Source organism: Aegilops tauschii, chromosome 6 (genome assembly GCF_002575655.3).
Source record: "Aegilops tauschii subsp. strangulata cultivar AL8/78 chromosome 6, Aet v6.0, whole genome shotgun sequence".
NCBI classification, from domain to species: Eukaryota; Viridiplantae; Streptophyta; class Magnoliopsida; order Poales; family Poaceae; genus Aegilops; species Aegilops tauschii.
The window spans coordinates 23,434,455-23,456,388 of NC_053040.3; the positions used below are offsets into that span (position 1 = coordinate 23,434,455).

A 21,934-nucleotide genomic window follows, 5' to 3' on the forward strand; every position below is an offset into this window, starting at 1 on the left:
CCTTATTATTATATGTGGTCGCGAACACACGAGCCGTCAGTGTGGCTATGGTGGTGGAGCGCAAGGAGGAGGGTAAGGAGCATCCGGTTCAACGGCCAGTTTATTATGTCAGCGAAGTGCTCATTGAGTCCAAGCAGCGGTATCCGCATTGGCAGAAGCTTGTTTATGGTGTGTTCATGGCAAGCCGGAAACTTAAGCATTATTTTCAGGGTCATCCCATCACTGTGGTCAGTTCTGCCCCTCTTGGTGATATCATTCAAAACAGAGAGGCCACAGGGAGAGTAGCTAAGTGGGCTATAGAGCTTGGACCTCATGGTCTCAAGTACGTGCCACGCACTGCTGTTAAATCTCAAGCCTTGGTGGATTTCATCAATGACTGGACAGAGTCACAAGTGCCCGAGCAGAAGCCGGATAACACATATTGGACTATTTACTTTGATGGGTCCAGGCAGTTGGAGGGCTCGGGGGCTGGAGTGGTATTGGCTTCCCCTAAAGGTGACAAGTTCCATTATGTGATACAATTGATGTTTCCTTGTACTAACAATGCGGCTGAGTATGAGGCCTTGCTCCATGGTCTTCGGATGGCTAAGGAGATGAATTTGAGCCGAGTAAGGTGCTTTGGCGACTCAGATTTGGTGGCTCAACAAGTATCAGGAAGGTGGGACTCCAAGGACCCTCTCATGGCGGCTTATCGCCGAGAGGTTGATGCCATTGCTGGACACTTTTAGGGTTACCAGGTGGAGCACATTGATCGCAGGAAGAACGAGGCGGCTGATGCCCTAAGCCGGCTGGGCTCTCAGCGAAAGCCGGTGCCGCCTAATACTTTTCTGGATGTCCTGTATAACCCTTCTGTTAAATTGCCTACAGAGGAAGACTTGGCTGTCCCTGACCCGGAGGCACGGCTGGTGGCGGCTCTTAACATCATACCAGACTGGCCAATGCCCTATCTGGCTTACATGACCCGGGGAGAGTTGCCTGAGGATGAAACTTTGGCCAGACAAATTACCCGACGGGCCGGATCCTCCTTCAAGTTATCATGTAATCTTGCAATGAAAACAACACGTGCACATTTGGAGGAGAAAAAAGGTCACTTGGGGGCTTCCTGTTCAAACATAGGTCATATTCGAACCAAAGAGAACATAGCTGTCGATACCCATTTGATTGGCAAAGTGCCGAGCTCATTGGGGAGTTTTCTTTGATCATATTTGAATCTTAGTTTAACCCCTTTGGGAACCGGCGTGGATCGTATTCGAATCAGCGTCGTTAAACAATTCCTAAAATCACTTGGGGGCTTCCTGTTCAAACATGGGTCGTATTCGAACCAAAGAGAACATAGCTGTCGGTACCCTCTTGATTGGCATCGCCACACCCACTGGGGGCTATGTGATCGTATTCGAATCTTAGCATAACCCCTTTGGGCCGGGTCTCTGGTCGTATTCGAACCGGAAGCCCCTAAGTTCTTCTACTTCATAGTACGTTTCTTTTGATCATTTCAAAGTGTGTACGGCCGGGTCTCGCTTGGCCGGCTTAGCTCTGATTGCTAGTGTCAGTTGGAGACGATGGGTGTTATTAAGACAGGTAAACCGGAATTGAGGTACCACCCTTACTACCCGGGTTATTTAAACCGGAAGTATGCTTGCAGGCCGCTAAGTGTGTTATTACAGCTGTATTAAGGATATCATTGAAGACCAGTCCTTTTTTCATATCCGGGTTATATATCTAAAACTATGATTCTCACGGCGGTAAACCGCCGCGAGACTTGTGATTTGTCCTTCTCTGTAGGATAATTAAAGGTAACTATTTTAAGATTAAGGAAAACAAATGATGGATTATGACCCGGAGAAACATAAAGGAGACAACTTCAACAGACTTCAGCATTCAAGGCGTGCACGATGGCACGGCAAAAATAAAGTATTGGTCCTACTCTATTACAAGACTCAGCAAGTCCAAAAGGGAGAAGCATTGTTTGGTAAGCCGCCTACAAAGTTACGACGCCTGCCGGGTTGAAGTCTCCGGTTCATTTCTCTCCTCTCCTCCGGCTGTTCCCAAGGCTTGGAAAGTCGACGACTTCCAGTCGATGCCGCTCAGAGCTTCGAATTGAGCCTCTTCGTCGATTAGCCCCGCCGGGTCAATCTCCGGGGCGAAGGTGTGCTGACGAGCCGGCGGGATTAAGCTCAGGGCTTCATAGCGAGGGGTCGGGATCCTCTGATTTTCGGCGTTGTAACCCGGCTGATACTTGGTTAGATCTGTGTCATCACCGATAAGGGTGGCTACCGGGCGTACGGCCTTCACGCAGGCCGCGAAGTCCCTCTGGTCAAAAGCGGTGCCATCTTCCTTCAGACTGGGGTAACCCAGAGCGATGTCCGTCGGGTCTAGCTCTGGAAGGAACGCCTTAGCCCGGCTTAACGCTGATATGGCTCCGGATCTCGCGGAGGCCCGTCGTAGCTCTTGGATACGTTGAGGCAGAACGGCGAGCCGACGAAGGACTTCCGCCAGGTGAGTCGGCACCTCATTGGCTAGGGCTACCACAGCCAGGGCGCGCTGTGACCCGGTGTAGAGTTGCTCCACCAGGGTGTACACGGCCTTCAGCTTGGTTACCACGCTTTGATTGAGGTTGGCGCTTCTCGGACCTGCATAACAGATTACGATGAGCCGCCGGCAGTGATGGATTATGAGACAGTAAAACTTTAAACTGGATGAAAGCTGGTGGATGACTTACCGAAGATCACAGCAACCATCTGGGACACTTGGCGCTTTAAGCCGGCGAGCTCGGCTGTCTTCTCTGACAAGGCTTTCTCCGCCTGCTCGGCCCGGTTCACTAGAGCGGCCTTCTCTTCGGCCCAGGCTTTCCGCTCAGGATCAAATTCCGTCTTCAGCTTTTCTTGAGCGGCAATGCTGGACATGAATTTGGCATTGGCCTTCCGGGTCTCCACTTCTTGTGTCTTCAGCCGGGTCTTCAGGTCGGAGATGTCAGCTTCAAATTTCTTGCAAGCAGCCTGCATAATTTCCGGGTTAGAGTATGAACAGTTATCATATGATTTTTAAAGTCCCAAGCGTTTTCCAAGCAAAGACACTTGGCACTTGGGGGCTAATGCATATTAAACGTTTTTCTCTACAAATTGCCTGTTCAACTGAGTAAGCCGGAACCTAAGTCTACAACATACTTAGTCATAAGTCGTCGACTTGGGGGCTAGCATGGTAAAGGTAAATATGTGGTAAGTAAAGAGGACAAGAATAATACCTCAGATTTCTGCTGGATCTGGTTCACCACGGCAATTTCTGCGTCCCGGCTCTTGTGCACTTGGCTGACGTAGCCAGAGACGAGCTCTCCGATGCTCAGGTTGGCGTAGTTGGTGAGCTCCCGATCAACCCGTCGGGGCTGTAGCAACTCCCCCTTGGCAGAACACTTGGCCAGCGGAGTAGGTCTCCCCGGCTCAACGAATTCCGTCCGGGTGATTACCACCTCCGGGTCATCTGCTGGCTCAGCCGGGTCGGAGGCCTCCGGGTTAGCAGAAGTTTCTCCAGGTGCCTTGTCAGTTGCAATGGTGGATTCATGGGCGGAGGCAGCTGGCGGTTCTTGAGCTGTCACCGCCGGTTCAGGCAAATCCGGCTCTCCGGCTGACTTGGTTTTCTTTGCTCTCTTGGTGAGCTTTGCCTGGGCACTGAAAGGACAACAAAGGTTAGTACAAAAAGTAGGGGCAAAAATCAGAACAACATGAGATGATTATCATTACCCGGGTACGGTTTTGAAAGCCGGTAGATTCGACTGCATAGAGTCGCCGGAAGAAGGGGAAGTCTCCTGATAATTTGAGTCAGAAGAATTAAGCGGTTGGCGTATAACACCCGCAAAAGGATGAAAAGGGTACAATTTTGAGATCACCTCGGTCCGGCGTTTCCTCGTTACATCAGGTAACCCGGAGGAGAGGTCAGTGTCCTTGTTGGTCCGGGTGTGCCGCCGGCTCTCATGAACCTGTCGCTTCAAAATAAATTGAGGATCTTGGTAAGCTAAAGGATGGGAAAAGCTTACTTTCCGGGTTACCCTTCGGACTTTCAGCCTGGGCAAGGGCTCCGAGTCGGAGGAAAGCGACATTACCTCTTCAACCACCGGGTTACTGGCTCCAGTGTCATCCTGTTGATGAACAAGTGTTGGTAAGGCGGATGAGAAATAGACAATGAACACAACAATGAGCTTATAAACTCAGGGGTTACCTCAGACTCGGAGCTGTCGCTTAGTTGCATCAGCTCCGAAGCAGTTGGCCTACTTCCCTTCTTGCGGGGAGCGGCTTTCTTGGCGGCTTTCTTCGCCTTTCTGGCCTTCTTGGCCGCTTCGTGGTCATATTTAACCCGCCAGAACTTGTCATCAGCCTGAAAAATACCATGGTGATTTCTTAAGAGATTCGGATGAAGGCTATCTATAGACAAAGGTAACAAGTTTAAATCAGTGGCTTACCGCTGGGGCTGGGTTTGTCTTGCAGAAGGGGGCTAACCCGGTCCTCCCGCAGTCTGCCAGGCTCTCGTTCAAAAGAGCCTTGGTCATATCCTCTGCAACATCTTCAGGAAGATCGTTGCGGCTGTGTCCCTGAGGGTCATCCTTTTGACCCGTGTACTCGCACATTAAGCCGGGGCGGCGGCTCAATGGGATCACCCGCCACGATATCCAGACCCGGACCAGATCGATTCCGTTTAGACCATTGCCCAGGAGAGCCTTGATCTTGTTGATCATGGGAAGCAGAGGTTGGCGCTCCGCTTGAGTCAGCTTGTCTGACAGTGGGTGAGTCGGCTCCAGACGCGAGGGGCGAAAGCCGGGCAACGGACTCTCATCAGCCGGCGACGTGTCTTGGCAGTAAAACCACGTCAGATTCCAGTCCTTGGGGTGGCTGGGCGGTTCTGCGTACGGGAAAAGGCAGTCCCTCCGCCGCTGAATGGAGATGCCACCTAACTCCAGACTTGGCCCATTGGCGCACTCGTTTTGGCGGTTCAAGTAGAAAAGCTCTCTGAAGAGCAGCAGACTAGGCTCTTCTCCAAGGTAAACCTCGCAGAACACTTGGAAGTTGCAGATATTGGACACGGAGTTGGGTCCTATGTCCTGAGGCCTCAGATCGAAGAAATTCAGAACATCTCTGAAAAACTTTGAGCCGGGTGGTGCAAAGCCCCGGCTCATATGATCCGCGAAAATCACTACCTCCCCGTCCTTCGGCTGTGGTCTCTCTTCTGACGGGTCAGGGGCACGATAGGACATGACGTCCTTCTTGGGCAGATATCCAGACTTGACAAAATCTGCTAGGGTCTCATTGGTGACATTGGACCTCATCCAGTTGCAAGTGATGGAGGCTTTGGGAGCTTTGGGAGGCATGGTGAAAATTGGCAGTCTATGAAAAAGGAAAACGTCCGGATTAATTATAAACCGGAGGAAATCTACAGTTCAATATCAAGGTGGCGGCTTGTGAAGGGGACTAATGGTATACATCTAAGTGCGTCGAGTTATTTAAGCCGCCGAGGTATTGAGAGTAATTTGACTGTCTACGGCATTATCATAGCTGAGCCGGAAAATTCTACGGCGCATGGTTTGCTTTAAGTCGGAAGGTTCTACGGCGCGTGGTTTCTTTAAACCGGAAATGTAAACCGCCGTGGTTCAATGATTGCAGTTTTTTACTAAGTGTGGTAAAACAGGTTTCACACATTGCAATAACTATTTTGGATCAAAATGGCCGGGCAAAAGAAAATTTTTAGACCTAAAAACAGACGCAAGGGAAGTTCTTGGGCTTGAATGGAGCCTTTAGGCAGTCAAAAGAGATCTGCTTGCATCTAAAATGGGTGCCCAACAGCTACCACGACAGGTCTATGCAGGTCTAAGATCCGGAGGGGCAGTAAAAATGAAAACTACCGGAGCTCGTTGGTGACAGCGAAGAACACGAAGAACACGGACGAACCCTACTGCAGATCTGTTCTACAGGGCAAGCAGGACTTACAGGGGCCGGTGAGTCGCGGAGGACGTCGCGTTTCTCTGGTCAAATCAGGGTGATGCAGCGGCCTGAGCTGGTGACGACGAGAAGATCCGCGGCGGCAATGGCGGCGGAGCTCGAGCAGCACGGGGGCAGTGAGAGGAAGGAGACGGCAGAAGAGGAAGAGTGAGAAGGGCCCGCCGGGCCGGGCTATTTATAAGGGCGAATCCATAAGTGGGCGCGAGAATGAAGGAGACCACGGCGTGGTTATCTCCCCACGAAACGCCTCGATTTTCGGGATGACAGTAAAGGCAAAGATCCGTTGCGGATCTGGCGGAGTAAAAAACGGACTTAATGGAAGATGACGTCACGGCGGATCATCCGGAGTCCAGAGGATGACGTCACGCCGGGTTATGGCCTTCATACAATGGTAAGCCGGAGGTTTTCTGTCGAAGGAATTGAAGATTGACATGAGCCGGCTCAAATCAATCTGGGGCCTAATGTTGAGGATATAGACCTTAGAGTCACCCGCCAGGAGGGGCCGGGTTACTCATAATGGTCATTGCCAGAAGCCCGACGACAACCTTGAAGACGGTGGGCCAAAGATGGGCTTAAGACCCGGATATGGCTTAAGGCCCGTAGTTACAATCATCATTATAGTAAAACTTGTAGTATAAGGCAAGAATAGATGAGAGTCCGAGCCGGACACTCTTATGAGCCGGCCGAGACTCTGAGGGCCGTGGGGCGTCAACCTCTCTATATAAAGGGACGACCCGGCGGCGGTTCAGGGAGAAGAACAATCTCATCGAGAGCCAGGCATAGCGGTTTAGCTCCCTGGTTATCGAAACCCTAATCAATACCACCTCAAAACTGGACGTAGGTTTTTACCTTCACCGTAAGGGGCCGAACCAGTATAAACCCTTATATTCCTTGTCCCGCTTAACCCCTTTAAGCTTCCTAGCTGCGATGGCTCCACGACTAAGTCCTAGCTCGAGGACATCTGCCGTGACAATTCTACGACACCTAGGAAATTGAGTTAGGGGGGTGCACCGGAGCAAGCCTCGTAGTATGAATCCTTTAACTGGGAGCTCTTTTACGGTGGTACCCGTATCCCAGAATGAATACAGCCATTCATTTTTTTACCTAATGGTCCAGCTTTTCTGTTTTGTGAGTACCTAATGGTCCAGCTTTTCTGTTTTGTGAGTACCTAATGGTCCAGCTTAGTTGGCAACGTTGGTGCATTGAGTACTGACTCAAAAAAAAAAACAGAGAGTACAAAATAAATAAGTATATCACTGTAATCTAACATGAGTATATGTTGGCCATCATATTTTTTACGCAAGTCAATATTTATATTTGAGTTATAACATTACAAAACATTGACATTATGCTTTATTTAAAAGTAACAAAAATACCATTGGATTGTACTTCTTCATAGGTGGAGTTCATAGTATTGTAAAAGATCATTAATCCCATAAATACAGTATTCAATCTAAACAACAAAAATTAATTTAGAAACACACTCCAATTGAGTCCGGAAACCCAAGCCAGTTCCGCACACACGACTATAAGCATCCACAAAAAAAACTATATACATAGGTCGGTCATGCAGAAAATAATAGAAAATTATAATCCCTCAGAAAAACCCAACAAATATATACAAGTAAAGTATTCCATGAGACATTTATAAATTGTTGATCAATTGTATTTACTAATGTATATCATCAAGCTTCAGAAATATTAGACCAGACTTGATATATACAAAATTCAATCAGTTGAAATGAGAGCAAACTACATATTTTATTTTCCACTATGGGTGTAGCCCAACAGATTGCGTGGGCCATCATACTAGTTGTACATACACTGTCGATTCACTTAGAAAACCTAAGTTGTTACAAAAAAGTAAATAGTACTTTTTAAACTTCAATATTTTTGTTGTGACACCATTATCTCATTTAAAATTTGTTGTCATGTTTTGCCCATTTCTTCTCATTTCTAATACAATTATTCTTATTTGGATTATGCCTCAAATTTTGTTGCCACCTAGGCTGTCGTGTATGTGTTCATCCGCTGTCATTATTTTGATTCATGACATTTCATCTGCCATAAAGCTAGATAAAAGGCGGTTTGAATTAAAACAAATTGCTCCAGTTTGCACATTGGTCACCATCATTAATCAAGCAATCAAGCACTTGTTCACCATTCATTTATCACTTGGTACGAACAATCAAACACATTTTCTGAATGCAACAATTGACACATTAAGGAATATTGCTTTGATTGGAAAACTTTGCTTATTTTTTTGTGGGGATTCGTGCATGGAAAACAAAAAAATTGCATCTACACGAATCTAAGGAGACGCAATTAAAAAAAATGATCTAATTGAATCCCCACAGAGGAAGGATGGCGATTAGAGGCCGTGTTGATGTGCCCATACATAGGCAAGAAGGAGATCCTTTCGCTCCCCCTCCCGCGACCCGCGTCGCCCCCGTGGCTGCCGGGCCGCGCCCCCCCTCTCACGCCCCTAGTCCCCCATTCCCTCCTTCCTCCCGCCGTCGCCGGTGTGCTGCTCCTGCCCTTGGCCGGGCGACCCCGGTGGCGGCGGACCGCTGGCCTTTCCCCTCCTAGTTTTCGGTGGCGCGGGGAAACCCTGGCCCAGGTGGTGCTCCTCGACGGCGACGGTCCGGCGCGGCGGCGGGTCTTCCCTGGTGCACCACGGGTGCCCAAGGTGGTGGTGGTGCTGCCGTTGATGGTTGGGTGACGGTGGTGGAGCTCCGGCCCTGCAAGCCGAGATCTGGGTCAGGGCGGGTCTGCCTCATTGCCTCCGGTTGGCCTGGTGAGCGGCTCGCGATGGAGATGGCAGTGATGACGCCACACTGCTGAAGTGTGGCGATGGGAGCTTCACGGGCCTGTGTATGTCCAGCCAAGCTTATGGGTTGATCAAGAGGGTAGCGGCGGCGGCGGCCTACATGCAACAACACGGCGGCGGGGACTTTACGAGCCCCGGGGCTCGGCCGGGCCTGTTTGGCCTGCTGTGTCCCTGCTGCCGTGTCAGGTCGGCACCCGCAGTTGGCGGTGGAGGACGTCCTCCAGATGAAGGCGCTGCTTCCGCCCTCCAGTTCCAATGGCTCGGTGTGCTCTTGTCGTCGCGTTCGGTGATGGTGGAGGTTGTCCCCTCCCGCGTGGTTGTGATCCTGTCGAACCTTGTCTATGACTGCTTCGTCTTGGGCTGGCCGGCCTTGCACGTTGGCCATGGTGAGGCGATGATGGTGATTGCAAGAGCGTGGTGGCGTATGTTAGTGGATGGCATGATTGGGGGAGCGCCTCTGATTGTCCGGGAGGTGGGGTTTTGGGGCTCGGGAGAAATCCTTGTCATTTTGACACCGAGACGGTGACGCTTGAGAGTGTCATCCCTCCTTCCTGAAGGGCGTCGGGTGTACCTCTTCCCACTCCTCGGAGCATACCGGGGGAAACTCTAGGACATGTCCGGGCAGCAGTGTCATCATCGTCATTGTCCTTCTTGAAGGTACTGCTTGGTACGCAGCGAATCAGAGTGCTAGGATCGTGGTGATAATACGGAGAGGACGCAACAGCTGCTAATCATTTTCGTTTCCGTTGATTCGCCGGTGTCAGCATTGTTTCCTCTTTCTTTTCTTTTGGGCGTGGATGTGCTGTTTGCCCCAGCAATAGTTCTCATGTTGTATCGTGTGACTGCTATATTTATATTAATATAGTGGGGGGAAAGCCTATTTAGAGAAAATCAGAGGCCGTGCTACACCTTGACTTGTTGGCATGAAACTCGCGGCTGAATAAATATGTAGAGACTGATTTCTGCATGACTCATCTTCATTGGACCTGAATAAATATTTCTCACAAACCGAAACTATTTTACATAGATCTGTGTAACATGAAGGTAGCAACCCAAATGCTCTATGGAAGTCTGAGTTCAGCTCATCTTTCAACACTTTCCTCTATCCGTAAAGTAATCCTCTGAAGATGTGGTAACTCCTGGTAAAGCATTTTCTAGGAGACAAGAGTGGGTGTTGGTTTCCAAGAAAAAGAAGGCTTAGTGATTGATCCCTTATGTGTTTGAAACATATTAAAACAACCATATCCAATATTAATGCCAGGGCATAGAGGAGTACTTAGCAAGCTGGCAGCTGAAACAGAGGTGATCCCTTGCTTCTACTGTCTGAACTCTGGAGACCACGCATGGCACATGAGCACCTTGTATTCAGTCTGTCTCTCAGTATTTTTTTTTGACGGGCCCTGTCTCTCAGTACTTAGTAGTAGCCAGATGAAAAAAAAATGATGGGAACTTTGCACCTTTGACTTTGAGAAAACGGTAAGTTGTTTGCCGACTGCAAGTATATTCAGGAAGGAAAATGTTGTGTAGAGAGTCCGTTATGAATGGCTTACATGCTTGTGGAAGACTTTCCTTTGCTTGTGGAAGACTAAGTTCAGTTTATCTTTCCAACACTTACATGCTTCAGGAGGTAAGAGTGATTGTTGCTCTCCAAAAAAAGGGGCTTGTTGGTTGCTTGCTTAAAATTAATGGCTACATTTTCTGGACTGCGCATGCTCTGCATCTCCTGCCATTCTTTTGTTATACCCCTTTGGTTAGGATTCTGAGTTCCGAAACATGAACCTGGTTCAGAAAGCCCTTTAACTAGTATACAAATTAGCTGGTTCAGAACGCTAAGCCAAACAGACCATTTAACTAATTATTAAGGCAACGAGAGGATTACTCAAATCAACAACCAAAGGTATAGAGTAATTATGTATTCAGGTAGCCAGCGAGAGGATTAACCACATGACCAAGGAACAATACAACTCCTGTCCTCTCCTCAACCGTGGGAAATAAGAAGGGCCGATCCGCCACAAAATCCACCAAATGTTGTGGTTCGCTTTCCTCAAATGCACTACCATCCAGTAGTATGAGCCTAGCTCGTCCACCTCCATGGTGGCCTTATGTACACCCCAGAGATGGAGAGCCGCCCATGCCCATCCCCACCGCTCACCATGCCTGAGAAGTCGGCAAGTCGCCACCTTCGAAAACCTGGTGACACCATGTTCAGGCTGGCAGTTTTTGCATGCCTCGGTGCTTCGGCTTGCCTGAGCGTCGCCAAAAGGAGGTTGCAGAGGATGACAGCATCGCCGAATGGAGGTTGCAGCAAGTAGTGTTCCCACTGGAATAGTTTTGAACAGCTGAGTCAACCAAACAAAAAGATGCTGTAACTGCCACCAGAGTACTATAGCAAACAAGTGTATGTTCTGCCTTTGCGTGATGTCTCCAATCTGGCAATGTGTAGTCTGCTACTTCTAATGGTCAACTGCAATTTAATTTGGAAAAGAAAAAAGAGTAGGTGTCACTGAAATAAAAGATAAGAATTTACGTAAATATAAATGAAAAGTATAGGCCATGCAGCAGTAGATATTAGACTGCTTCAATATCTATAAATGAAAAGTATAGGCCATGCAGCAGTAGATATTAGACTGCTTCAATATCTCCAGACTTCTCAACTGATGCAACGAAAATGGAAAAAGGACAACGAGATCATAAATAATCCAAATTCGCAATAAAAAGAGATTATAAATAATTCCTCACATGGGCTGGGCTTTGATCATTCTCGTTCCCACCTAGTACATCATGGGCCATGACCTGCGTACCCTTGCAGCCGTTCCATGCTCTGGCTGAGTAGGCGCTGCTGCATGGCTGCTCTCTAATTAGTCCCACCTCGCTAGTTTAGACGACGCTGGAGCAGTTTATAAGGCGAGGGGCTGCTGATGGTAGCACGACCTTACTTGAACAGGATTTGTTTTATAGGCTCGTACCGCTGTATCCTTTACCAATAAGGAGGCAAGCACTTCAGTTTGGTTGATGCATTCTGAGCTCTGGGTGCGCCACTAGAATATTTTAGTAATGGCGCATCATTAATAACTGGTATAAGTGCGCCATTAGTAGCATTTAAAAAAAAAAGAAATCGTTTTTTTCTTAATCTCAGGTCACTATTTCACATATGAAATATCCAACACATATATATACAACAAGCATCCATATAACAATCATATCCAACACACAAGTTTCATCATATATACATACATAGCCAACACATAGTTCCATCGTTACATATTACAAAAGTTTCACATTGTTCATCCAACATCGTTATCCATCCAACACCATATTACAAAAGTTTCACATAGTTCAGTTCTCATTGTTCTTCTCCTTCTCACCTGAAGAGCATTGTGGCGTCATCGTCGTACCTGAAGAAAAGAAAGTACCCGGTCCGTAGGTCGTAGGCACTGTAGAACTTCTCCCAGCCACGGCACAGGTACATGTGGCCCTCCTCGATCCACGTCCCACAGCCTGCGAACCCTGCTGCCGGCCTGTCGGAGCTTCACATTATGTGGCGGATCTTCACCCAGCATGTTCATAAAAGTGTCAGGCAGCCTCTGCAATTTGGGACAAGGAGTGATGTAGCAAACAACAGAGTTATCATAATGGGATGGGTGAAGGGGAGATCTCTCGTTTTATATACCTGCCTCGTGGCTGATACTAAAGTCCCAAGTATGATACTGAAGAACTCGAAAGCATCCAACTCGTACTCCGGTGAGGCAGAGCGGCGGTGGCTGCTTCCCCCCATCTCTGATAAGCAGCAGAAGAGACCAATTAGTACCAGGATTATACATCGACTAATTATACATCACCCAATTTATAAAACATGCGATGTATTCCACAATACAAAGAACAACTACCATTAATAGGTTGTTGTTTAGAAGGTTTCCCACATGTGTATCAGAGAACAAACATATGATGTAAGGTGAAACATTAGTGCCATGGTTAGTGGTAATTGGTAAATGCTATTTCTTTCTTTAGTCGATTTCATTTGCCTTGGTCTGAGAAAAAAATGCTACAGTTAGGAAATGCAAACATCAGATTAGAAATTATGTAGAATAGATAATCAACTTTGCTGATTCCTAATAATAGACTTATTGATTGACATTTAGGATCAAAATGCAACCAATGAAAAAAGAAAACAGAGGATCAGAGACAAGCCATGTCTTGCATTGTTTCTATTTTTGTGTTTACGGAAGTACCTAATGGTATTTTTATGATGTTTTGCAGCTGGTGAAAACGTATGAAATTGCATTGTTTTGCAGCTGGTGAAAGAAGCACCTAATTGCATTAACACATGTCCAGTTCAATAGAAATCTTGGGGTACATTCATGCTTGAGACCCATAACAGGAGCTTACTAGCATTAACACATGCATCAAGCACCAGCTGCATTGTTTTGCAGCTGGTGAAAGAAGCACCTAAACTACAATACCTTACATGTAAGCAGTGCAAAAGGAGATGAAGAAGATATCAGTTGCTAAACCCGACAGCAATTGTTACACCGCTTTAATATCTCTCAACACTTTCTAGTAGCAACTAACAACATGTATCATCACATAAGGTTTGCCCTATTGAAGTTTTGCACGATTTGGGATATATAACAGTTAATGATATAATATGGCAATGAAGCAATTGCATTAAAAAAACTAAGACGTGGAAGAGTGGACATTGTACCTGTCAAGGGAGAGGATTGCTCTGCGACACCACCACTTCTCAAACTTGGCCTTCACAACACACTACATAGACAGATGTAAACTAAAATATGAATTCCTTTGCACTGGGATCATAAAACAAAATATTTAGAACTGAATCATATAGTAATTAATCACAATCTACAGGGCTGCTGCACTCTAATCTTTGCAAAAGAACAAAAAAATAACATTGTTTTAACCTAAACAGAAGTGCCAAATACTAAACAATGACCATTGTTGTTATACTAGTGAACTATCTGCTAGAGATTCTACACCCATACTGAAAGCAATGTACGAGGCTACGAGCTGCCACCTTTTTGGCGCACCAGGGAGCTGGAGTGGCTGGAGGTCGAGCTGGGCTGCTAGACGTCGACGGGGCGGATCTCGACTGCGAGGGAGTCAGTCCATGGTGATGGAGTCGGCGCTGGACAGGTGGGAGGGAATGGGGAATGGTGGAGAGAGGGAGGAAGGAGGAAGGAGGAGAGGTACCTGGTCGCCGGAGGGGTCGGGGTCGGGGTCGACGAAGGGGTCGCGGTCGGGATCAGAGCTCTTCTGGGTCCTCGCTCGCCGCGGTCGAAGGAGAGCAGGGGCCGGTGGCGGAGCACGGCAGGGCAGGCGGGATGGGCGCGTCGGGGCCGCGCTCGCCGGCGTGCAGGCACGGCGGACGGAGGAGGCGGAGCAAGGGGGCGGCGGCGTACGGTTGGGGTCGAGGAGTGGGGGATCTGGCGAGCGAGGGAGGGAGGGAGGCGACAGTGCGAGGGGAACAAGTATAAAAATTCTAATGGCGCACCTCCCCCTGGTGCGCCATAAGTACGTCGATTCTAATGGCGCACCTCCCCTGGTGCGCCATTAGAATTTTGTTTTACTTACTAGCCCGACTGGTCAGGTTATATCCCACCTAACCCTATCTCCATCAGAACACGCCCACTAGCCCGACTGGTTAGCATGCAGCACACACACTAGGAGGTCCTAGGTTCGATTCCCAGGCTCCCCAATTTTCTTTTTATGCATTTAAAATGTTGTTTGATATTTATTTGTGTTTAAATATGTTCAAACTTGTTTAAATCATAAAAGTAATTTTTTTTTATAAAAACAGTAATAATTTTTATAAAAAATGCATTTAAAATGCTGTTTGATATTTATTTGTGTTTAAATATGTTGAAACTTGTTTAAATCATAACAGTAATATTTTTTTATAAAAACAGTAATAATTTTTATAAAAACAGGGTGCGGGGGGTGCTCGGCGGCGGTGGAGCGGGGGAGGGTGCGGTGGGTCGTCGGGGGTTGCGGGGGGTGCTCTGTCCTTGTCGTTACCGGTGTAGGATTCCATCGTTACCCCGGAGTTCTGATAACCATCGCTCTTCATGTCCTTGTCCTCGGTGTAGAATGTGTAGCTGTTGAATGCGAGGCGGAGGTTGCGGCGCGCGCGGGCGAGGGCGAGGTTGGTGTCGGCCCTGCGGCGCTGCTCCGGCGAGAGTGGGGTGGGGTCGGAGGGGAGGATGGGGAGAGGGAGGCGGCGGGGGCGCGGATTGGGAGCGGACGGAGAGGAACTGGCGCGGGGGAGAGGGACGAAGGGGAACTGGCGAGGGAGAGGGAGGAATTAGCTGTAGCATTCATTTGTGACGGTGGAGCAGGCCGGAGAGGGTGCAGGGGGTCATCGGCGGCGGTGGAGCGGGCCGGGGAGGGTGCGGTGGGTCATCGGCGGCGGTGGAGCAGGGGAGCTAGGGTGCGGTGGGTCGTCGGCGGCGGTGGAGCGGGGGAGGGTGCGGTGGGTCGTCGGCGGCGGCGGTGGAGCAGGGAAGGGTGCGGTGGGTCGTCGGCGGCGGTGGAGCGGGGGAGGGTGCGGGGGGTCGGCGGCGGCGCCCGGTGGAGCGGGGTAGAGGGTGCGGGGGGTGCTCGGCGGCGAGGGGGGCCGGATCTGGCGAGCTGGGATAGCGATCGAGATGGAGGGGGATCGCTAGTAATGGTGCACTGTTCCCTGGTGTGCCATTAGTAGTTTTGCAAAAAAATAAAAAATAAAAAAATATAGTAGTGGCGCACTATGTGGCTAGTGCGCCGTTACTAGTTAGAACTAGTAATGGCGCACTGTGTCCTGGTGCGCCATTAGTATGTTTGGAAAAATAAAATAAAATAAAATTTGTTACTAATGGCGCACGGTTTGTCTGGTGCGCCATTAGTGTTTTCACACACTAATGACGCACCAGCACATAGCAATGGCGCACCACATGTCTGGTGCGCCATTAGTGGCCATTCCATCTTTAGCCTTTTTTCTAGTAGTGCCTGTTCCAGTTCACCCTGGTGCAGGGTGGCTCAGAGGTTGTTTGACAGACTCCACAAATCTTTTTTCCTTTTTGGCTGCAGAGCTAGGATGTGGGTGCCATCTATGAAGGCTGGGCTGCTTTGGAGATGCTCAAGCAGTAATCTTTTCAAAATGCTCCAGCGTGTGATGATGTTCATAAGAGTTTAAAATATTAACATCCAAAAAATCAAATCCAAGATTGATGGCCAGTGCATAAGTAGAACAACTTTGCAAACTGGCAACTGAAACAGAGTAAGATGGCAGAAAGAAGTTGTTCCTTTGCACATGGCGCTTGTATCAGTCTGTCTCTCAATTAGTAGTAGCCAGATAAAAAAAAAAGGTTGACTGGACTCTGCACCCTTGATTTTGAGAAGGATCTCTCTGCACGTTGCGTTGGAGAAAACAGTAGGTGGTTTGCCTACTGCATGTATGCTCAGTAAGGAAAATGATGTGGAATTCATAACAAGACTTACTTTTGCTTGTGGAAGACTGAGTTCAGCTTTTCTTTCAACACTTTCATGCATCTGTACCAGAAGCTCCAGGAGGTGTTGCTCTCTCAAAAAAGGCCAGGGCCTAATTAGGACTGCTGCACTTCAAATATGTAGAGACTGATTTCTGCAGGATTCGTCTTGATACATGTTTCACCACACAAAAATTATTTTGCAAACTGTGTGAAAAGAAGTCATTCCTTGCTTCTTATGTCTGAAGTTCTTCGGCTGCCACATGGCTCTTCTATATCAGTTAGTAAACAAGGATTTTTCTTTTATGGGAGCTCTGCACCTTTGAGAAAACTGTAGGTGGTTTGCTTACTGCAAGCATGTTAAGGAGGGAAAATGTGAAAAGAGTTTATGGCAATCCAGCTGTGGAATCCAGAGCAAGGCTCCCTTTTGCTTGTGGAGTTCAGCTTGTCTTTCAACATTTCTATGCATCTGTAAAACAGTAAAAGGCTGGACACTCCTTCCTGTCCAAGAGACAAGAGTGATTATTGACTGCTTGCTTTAAGACTTTGACACAATATCAACAAAATCATATCCAAGATTAAATGCCAGGGCATAACTAGAAGAGTACGATTTCATAGCTTGCATCTCCTGCCCTTCCTTGGTTGTACCATTATTGGTTGGGATTCTGAGTTCCTAGACATTAATCTTGTGCACAAGGTTGGTTCCACATGTTCAATTACTCAAATCGAAAACCTAAGTGTTCCACATTTTATAGAGTAATCATGTACTTATTCAGTTAACCTGTCATCTCCTCAACCACGGCAAACAAGAAGGGCCGATCCGCCACAAAATCTACCAAATGCGGTGGTTCCTTTTTCTCAAACGCACTACCATCCATGCGTATGACCGTGGCAGCAACGGCCACGGTGCCTTGCTCGTCCACCTCGATGGCGGCCTTATGGTACACTCGGGAGATGGAGACCTGCCCATGCCCATCTCCGCTGCTCACCATGCCTGAGAAGTCGCCGACTTTGAAAGCCCTGGTGACACCAAGCTTTCCCATATCCGACGACGCCTCGAACTCGAAGGTGAACTTGAACTTGGGCACCATGAACCGCCCCACCGGAACCTTCTTCACCGGCTTGTGCTTCCTGATGAACTCTGGCGTCGACACCGCCTTGTCGTAGATATCGGCGAGACTGAGAGTGCCGCTGTCCGGGAGAAGAATAAGCATGTAGAATGCATCAGCTTGCCGCAGTACGTCGTTCTTGTAGGGCAGCTTGAGTGCCCTGAAGCCCGGGTAGAGCGCGATGTACTGTGACCGGCCTGTCGTCATGGACGGCACGCCCACGGTGGTGCCGCCTGGGACGTGGAACGGCGCCGTGAAGAGGTCGAACGGGTGAGACCACGCTCCTTTGAAGTAGAGCGCGTTGGCGAGCACGACCGCCGTGGACGAGTCGACGGAGCCGGGAGGGAGGATGTCGCGGATGAGCTGCTTCGTCGCGTCCGCCACGAAGGCGTTCACGCGCAGCCTCGCCTGCTCGGCCCCCGACACGAAGTCCACGGATTCCGCCGTGGCGCCGTACCGCGACGCGCCGGTGGCCGCGAACTCTGGCCTGAGCGCCCGCCTCCGGTCGACCCACACGCCGCAGGCGAAGGACGTCTGCGCTATGCCGTTGAGCCTGCCGACGAGCTCGTTCGATGGCGCGCGGTGCAGCTCGTTGAGCGACGCTGAACCGAGGAATCGCAGGAGCTCCCTACGCGTGTCGCCCCGCGCGCCTGCGGTCACCATGGCGAGCGCCGCGTGGATCGACAGCGGCGAGACGACGAAGTTGCTTCCCGTGCCGGCGGCCGCCCGGACGCCGACCTCCCTGGCGAGAGGCAGGCACGACGCATCGCGGACATTGAAACGAGGACGAGGAGGCGCGTCGGCGAACAGGGTCGAGCAGAGGCGCCATGCGGCGAACAGGGCCAAGCAGAGTACGACGGCCTTCCCGAAGGACGAAATCGGAATGGGTTTGCCGTGGGTTCGCGCCATCGCGGCAAGGTTTTCTATTGGTGTCCATCGGTCTATCAGATGATAAAGACGACGGGGGATGAGAGGACGACGGGAGGCGGCGGCCGGCGGCGAGTGATCCCTCCCGCTACCTGCGAGCTGGCGTGTCCGTGTGGGTTAGGGTTAGCGGGACAATGGACTAATGGGCTATTGGGCTATACTGGACATCAGGGATTTTTAACGAGATGGCCCGCGGAAATGCATGCAACATTCTAATGTTGTACTCCACTATGTTTTTGTAATACCAATAGCATGGCATTTGAGACTAAATTGCACTTAATGTTGGATGTTGTTCTATCACCCACATGATCTTAAGCTATGCATTAAGAATTTTAAATTATATTTAAGTGTGAATGTATTTTATCTTATTTGATTTATGAAATTCACAGCTGGTCTTCGATTATTTGTAAATGTTTAGGGTTCGCTCTAAATGTAAATTGGAACAAACCTCTTTAATCTAGTCATTATTGAATCGGCAACTTGAGATCTTAAGATTTTTGAATCAATTAGTTTCGAAAGGGAACCAAAAATACTATTTTGCATCATGTATAGGGTAAAGCAACATCCGAGTCACTTCGATTGCGCTAAGAAGTGATCACCTAGAAAACATATTGTTCAATTTTTACTTGAAATTTCATCAAGCTCGAACATTGACATGTGTTTTTCCTGAAATTTTGTCGATATCAAGAATACTACTTGGTTTTTTCATCAAAGAGCAGTTGCGCTTTAGAATTTGTGCCACTTATTAGTAATTGTTCATTGACAGTTTGTGTACAACCACCTCTCTCTCTCTCTCTCCCTCCCCCCCCCCCCCCCCCCCCCCCCCCCCTTCATGATGTTTCACAAGAGGAGACCTATGTTCGCCAAACACCAGGTTATGAGCACGGTAAAGCTCTAATTTTGTGTGCATGCTTTGGAAAAGCACTATACGAGAAATTTCCAGCGAAAGTTGTTAGATGAAAATGACATACTCTTTCTGATCCATATTAATTGACGCACAGTCAGTACAACTTTATAGTAATAGAAATATGAGGAAATAAGGAGATGTACAAAACTACAAATGAATACATAGCAATGGGTGAGCGAATTTCCAACAAGTTGGACGGGTGACACAATGAGGCATGCATGGTATATCCACGTGCATGATAGAATCATACTTCTCATGGATGTTTTACAACTCATCCTCTCTATACGCTGCTCCTAGCTGCTCCTATCTCCCTTCTTCTGCGCACCCGCCTGTCTTTTGCCAACGGGGGTAACAACATTGGTCACTCTGCCTGACTAGATGCCACCTGATGTTGACTTGTAGAGAGCATTTGCATCGCCGGCTCTACGAATAACTTCCCCGTCCATTCCAGGAAAATCAAATCCAACTCATGCTTGGGCGAGACAGTAACCTCAAAACGGTCTGAGAAGGCAACATCGCCGAAGATACTCGCTGGTGATATGAGCGTCGGCTGGTAATCATATAGATTTGTCGGAACACCCCCGATATGTTTTAAATGCTCTGGCATGTCGTCTTCGTTCTTCAATGAGACAGCCTCCAGCCTGCGGTGGCCGCCGCAATCGCCTTCTTCCTTTTCCTCATCAATGGCCTCGTGGAGGTTGTACAAGTAGGCACCGGTAATTTTGAAGTTAGCAAACAGAAGGCCACCTCCGCAGTCCCAGGCCCCCAACAAATAATCGTGTGACCGAGAGCTTTGCTTGACCAGAGTGTATACCTTCTCCCATTGGTGATCGGGAGTGAGTAACCAGAGCACCATGTCTTGGCCCGTGCACATGTAGATGCACGGACGCCCACCTATCTGTAACATGTTGCAGGGTTGAATTGGTTGCCCTTCCGGGACAGCAACGCTTGTGACGACCTCGTCGTCGGCATCGAAAACAAGCATGGATGTCGCATCGGTCTCATACTCTTCACGTCCCTCATCGGTGAAGTACGATGTGTATATAAGAAAGTACACTTTGTTTTCCGCCGTGTGTAGGCTGTGCTCACTGAAAATCTCCTTGTCGCATGAGAACACCGTCCTCGGCACTTGCTGGCAGCCGACACTGTCCAATGATGCCACCATCAACGTTGTGGTCGTGCTATCGCCGTCAGCTACCAACTCCGAGATGAGAGCCTTGTAGACCTTGCTCGACGGCGCGTACCCAAACCCCAAGAAGCGGCGTAGCACATAGCCGTCGTCGTCCTCGGGAGCCGCCGGCGGCGGCAACGACGGCACGGACAGGCGCACCTCCTCCTTGGTGGCCGGGTTGAAAACGACGCCGTCGAGGGAAGACCGGGCGGCCAGGAGGACCAGCCCGTTGCAGGTGTTGGCGTACCAGCTGCCGTGCTCGAGGTTGACGGTGTGCTCGAAGGCGAACGCGGGGCCGACGGCATTGAAGTAGGTGGTCTTGCAGTAATCACATTTGTCGTAGAGGCAAGTGGCACGAGGAAGTTCCAGGCCTGGAGCGCCAAGACGGAGGTGGCGCAGCCAGAAGTGCGGGCTTCTGAGGAGTTGCCAGAAGCGCTTCGAGAGGCCGATGCAGCGCACGGCGCAGCGGGCCGGCAGACGGGCAAGGATCTCATCAGCCACGAACTCGTCTCCGAAGACGGCCTCGTTGGCAGCCGCCATGGCTAGCTGGAAGATTTCCTTGATTCTTGTGTGACACAATGTACCTACACCGACGGCCACCCGCACTATATACGAGACGCAAGTAGGTATAGAACGAAACTAACTCTTGGTTGTCTTTGTGCTGCCGAAATATAAAAGGAGAATACCTCCATCGGTGTGCTAGCAAACTATAATCCGAGTACACCTCGGTGTTTCTTGGCGCCAGGACTCTTGATCCAACTCGGAGTTGGTACCGCTGGTCCGCTGGTACAGCGCTAGATTTTTTTTTTCTATCGAAAGACTAGATCTTCTTTTTTTGAAGGGCCACAAAATCAGTCGGGTTGACAGCCGTTTGATTGTCCCGCTGACGGACGTCGGATCAGGCCCCTCCGAGCGTCTCTGTCCCCGCGTTTCTCAGAGCAACGTCGCCTTCCAGCAGCCGTCGGAGCAAAGCTCAACTCGCGCAGGTCATAGCACCCACCATCGCCGCTGTACGCTGCACTGCAGTTCCCGCCGCCGGTGAGGTCCACCGGTCGCAGCACGATGCGTTGCACTGCAGCTCCACCGCGCAGGCGATGCGCTGCACTGTAGCTCCCACCGCCGGTGAGGTCCACCGGTCACAGCATGACTTGTTGCAATGCAGCTCCGCTGCGTCGGCGATGCGCTCCACTATAGCTCCCGTCGCCGGTGAGGTCCATTGGTCGCAGCACGATGTGTTGCAATGTAGCTCTGCCGCGTGCTGGCGGTGAGACGGTCACAACACCATGAACACTGCACTGAGACGGTCTCATATCATGTCATCATGTGCATCTCATTTGCATACTACTCTATTTTGCGCGCATAATATATCGAAATGTTCGTCTCGAGATGCTCTTCATTTTGTTCCATTGTGTCATGCTCGTTTGAGTTCATTTTGATGCCCAAATCTCTGGTGCAAGAGTGCTATATGATGTTTATTGCTGTTACTTATCAGAACTTGGTGTTTTGTTATTTTTGCCACATTTGATGTGTG

At 49.3% G+C, this 21,934-nt stretch overlaps 1 protein-coding gene and 1 non-coding gene across 2 annotated transcripts; one reads left to right on the forward strand and one right to left on the reverse strand.

Moving 5' to 3' along the window:
• The first annotated feature begins 11,737 nt into the window (after positions 1 to 11,737).
• LOC120967723 (small nucleolar RNA U3) lies at positions 11,738 to 11,965 on the forward strand. Its single transcript, XR_005761443.1, has one exon. It is a non-coding gene; the product is annotated as a small nucleolar RNA U3 (small nucleolar RNA).
• Positions 11,966 to 16,975: 5,010 nt separating this feature from the next.
• LOC109762945 (putative serpin-Z12) lies at positions 16,976 to 18,402 on the reverse strand. The gene has a single exon (XM_020321826.4). The coding sequence runs from the start codon at positions 18,305 to 18,307 to the stop codon at positions 17,066 to 17,068; it is 1,242 nt and encodes a 413-aa protein (XP_020177415.4). The 5' UTR covers positions 18,308 to 18,402; the 3' UTR covers positions 16,976 to 17,065.
• Between the last annotated feature and the right edge of the window lie 3,532 nt (positions 18,403 to 21,934).

Excerpts from the sequence above, each read along its gene's own strand:
- LOC109762945 (XM_020321826.4), bottom strand. The coding sequence starts at position 18,307 with ATGGCGCGAACCCACGGCAAACCCATTCCGATTTCGTCCTTCGGGAAG.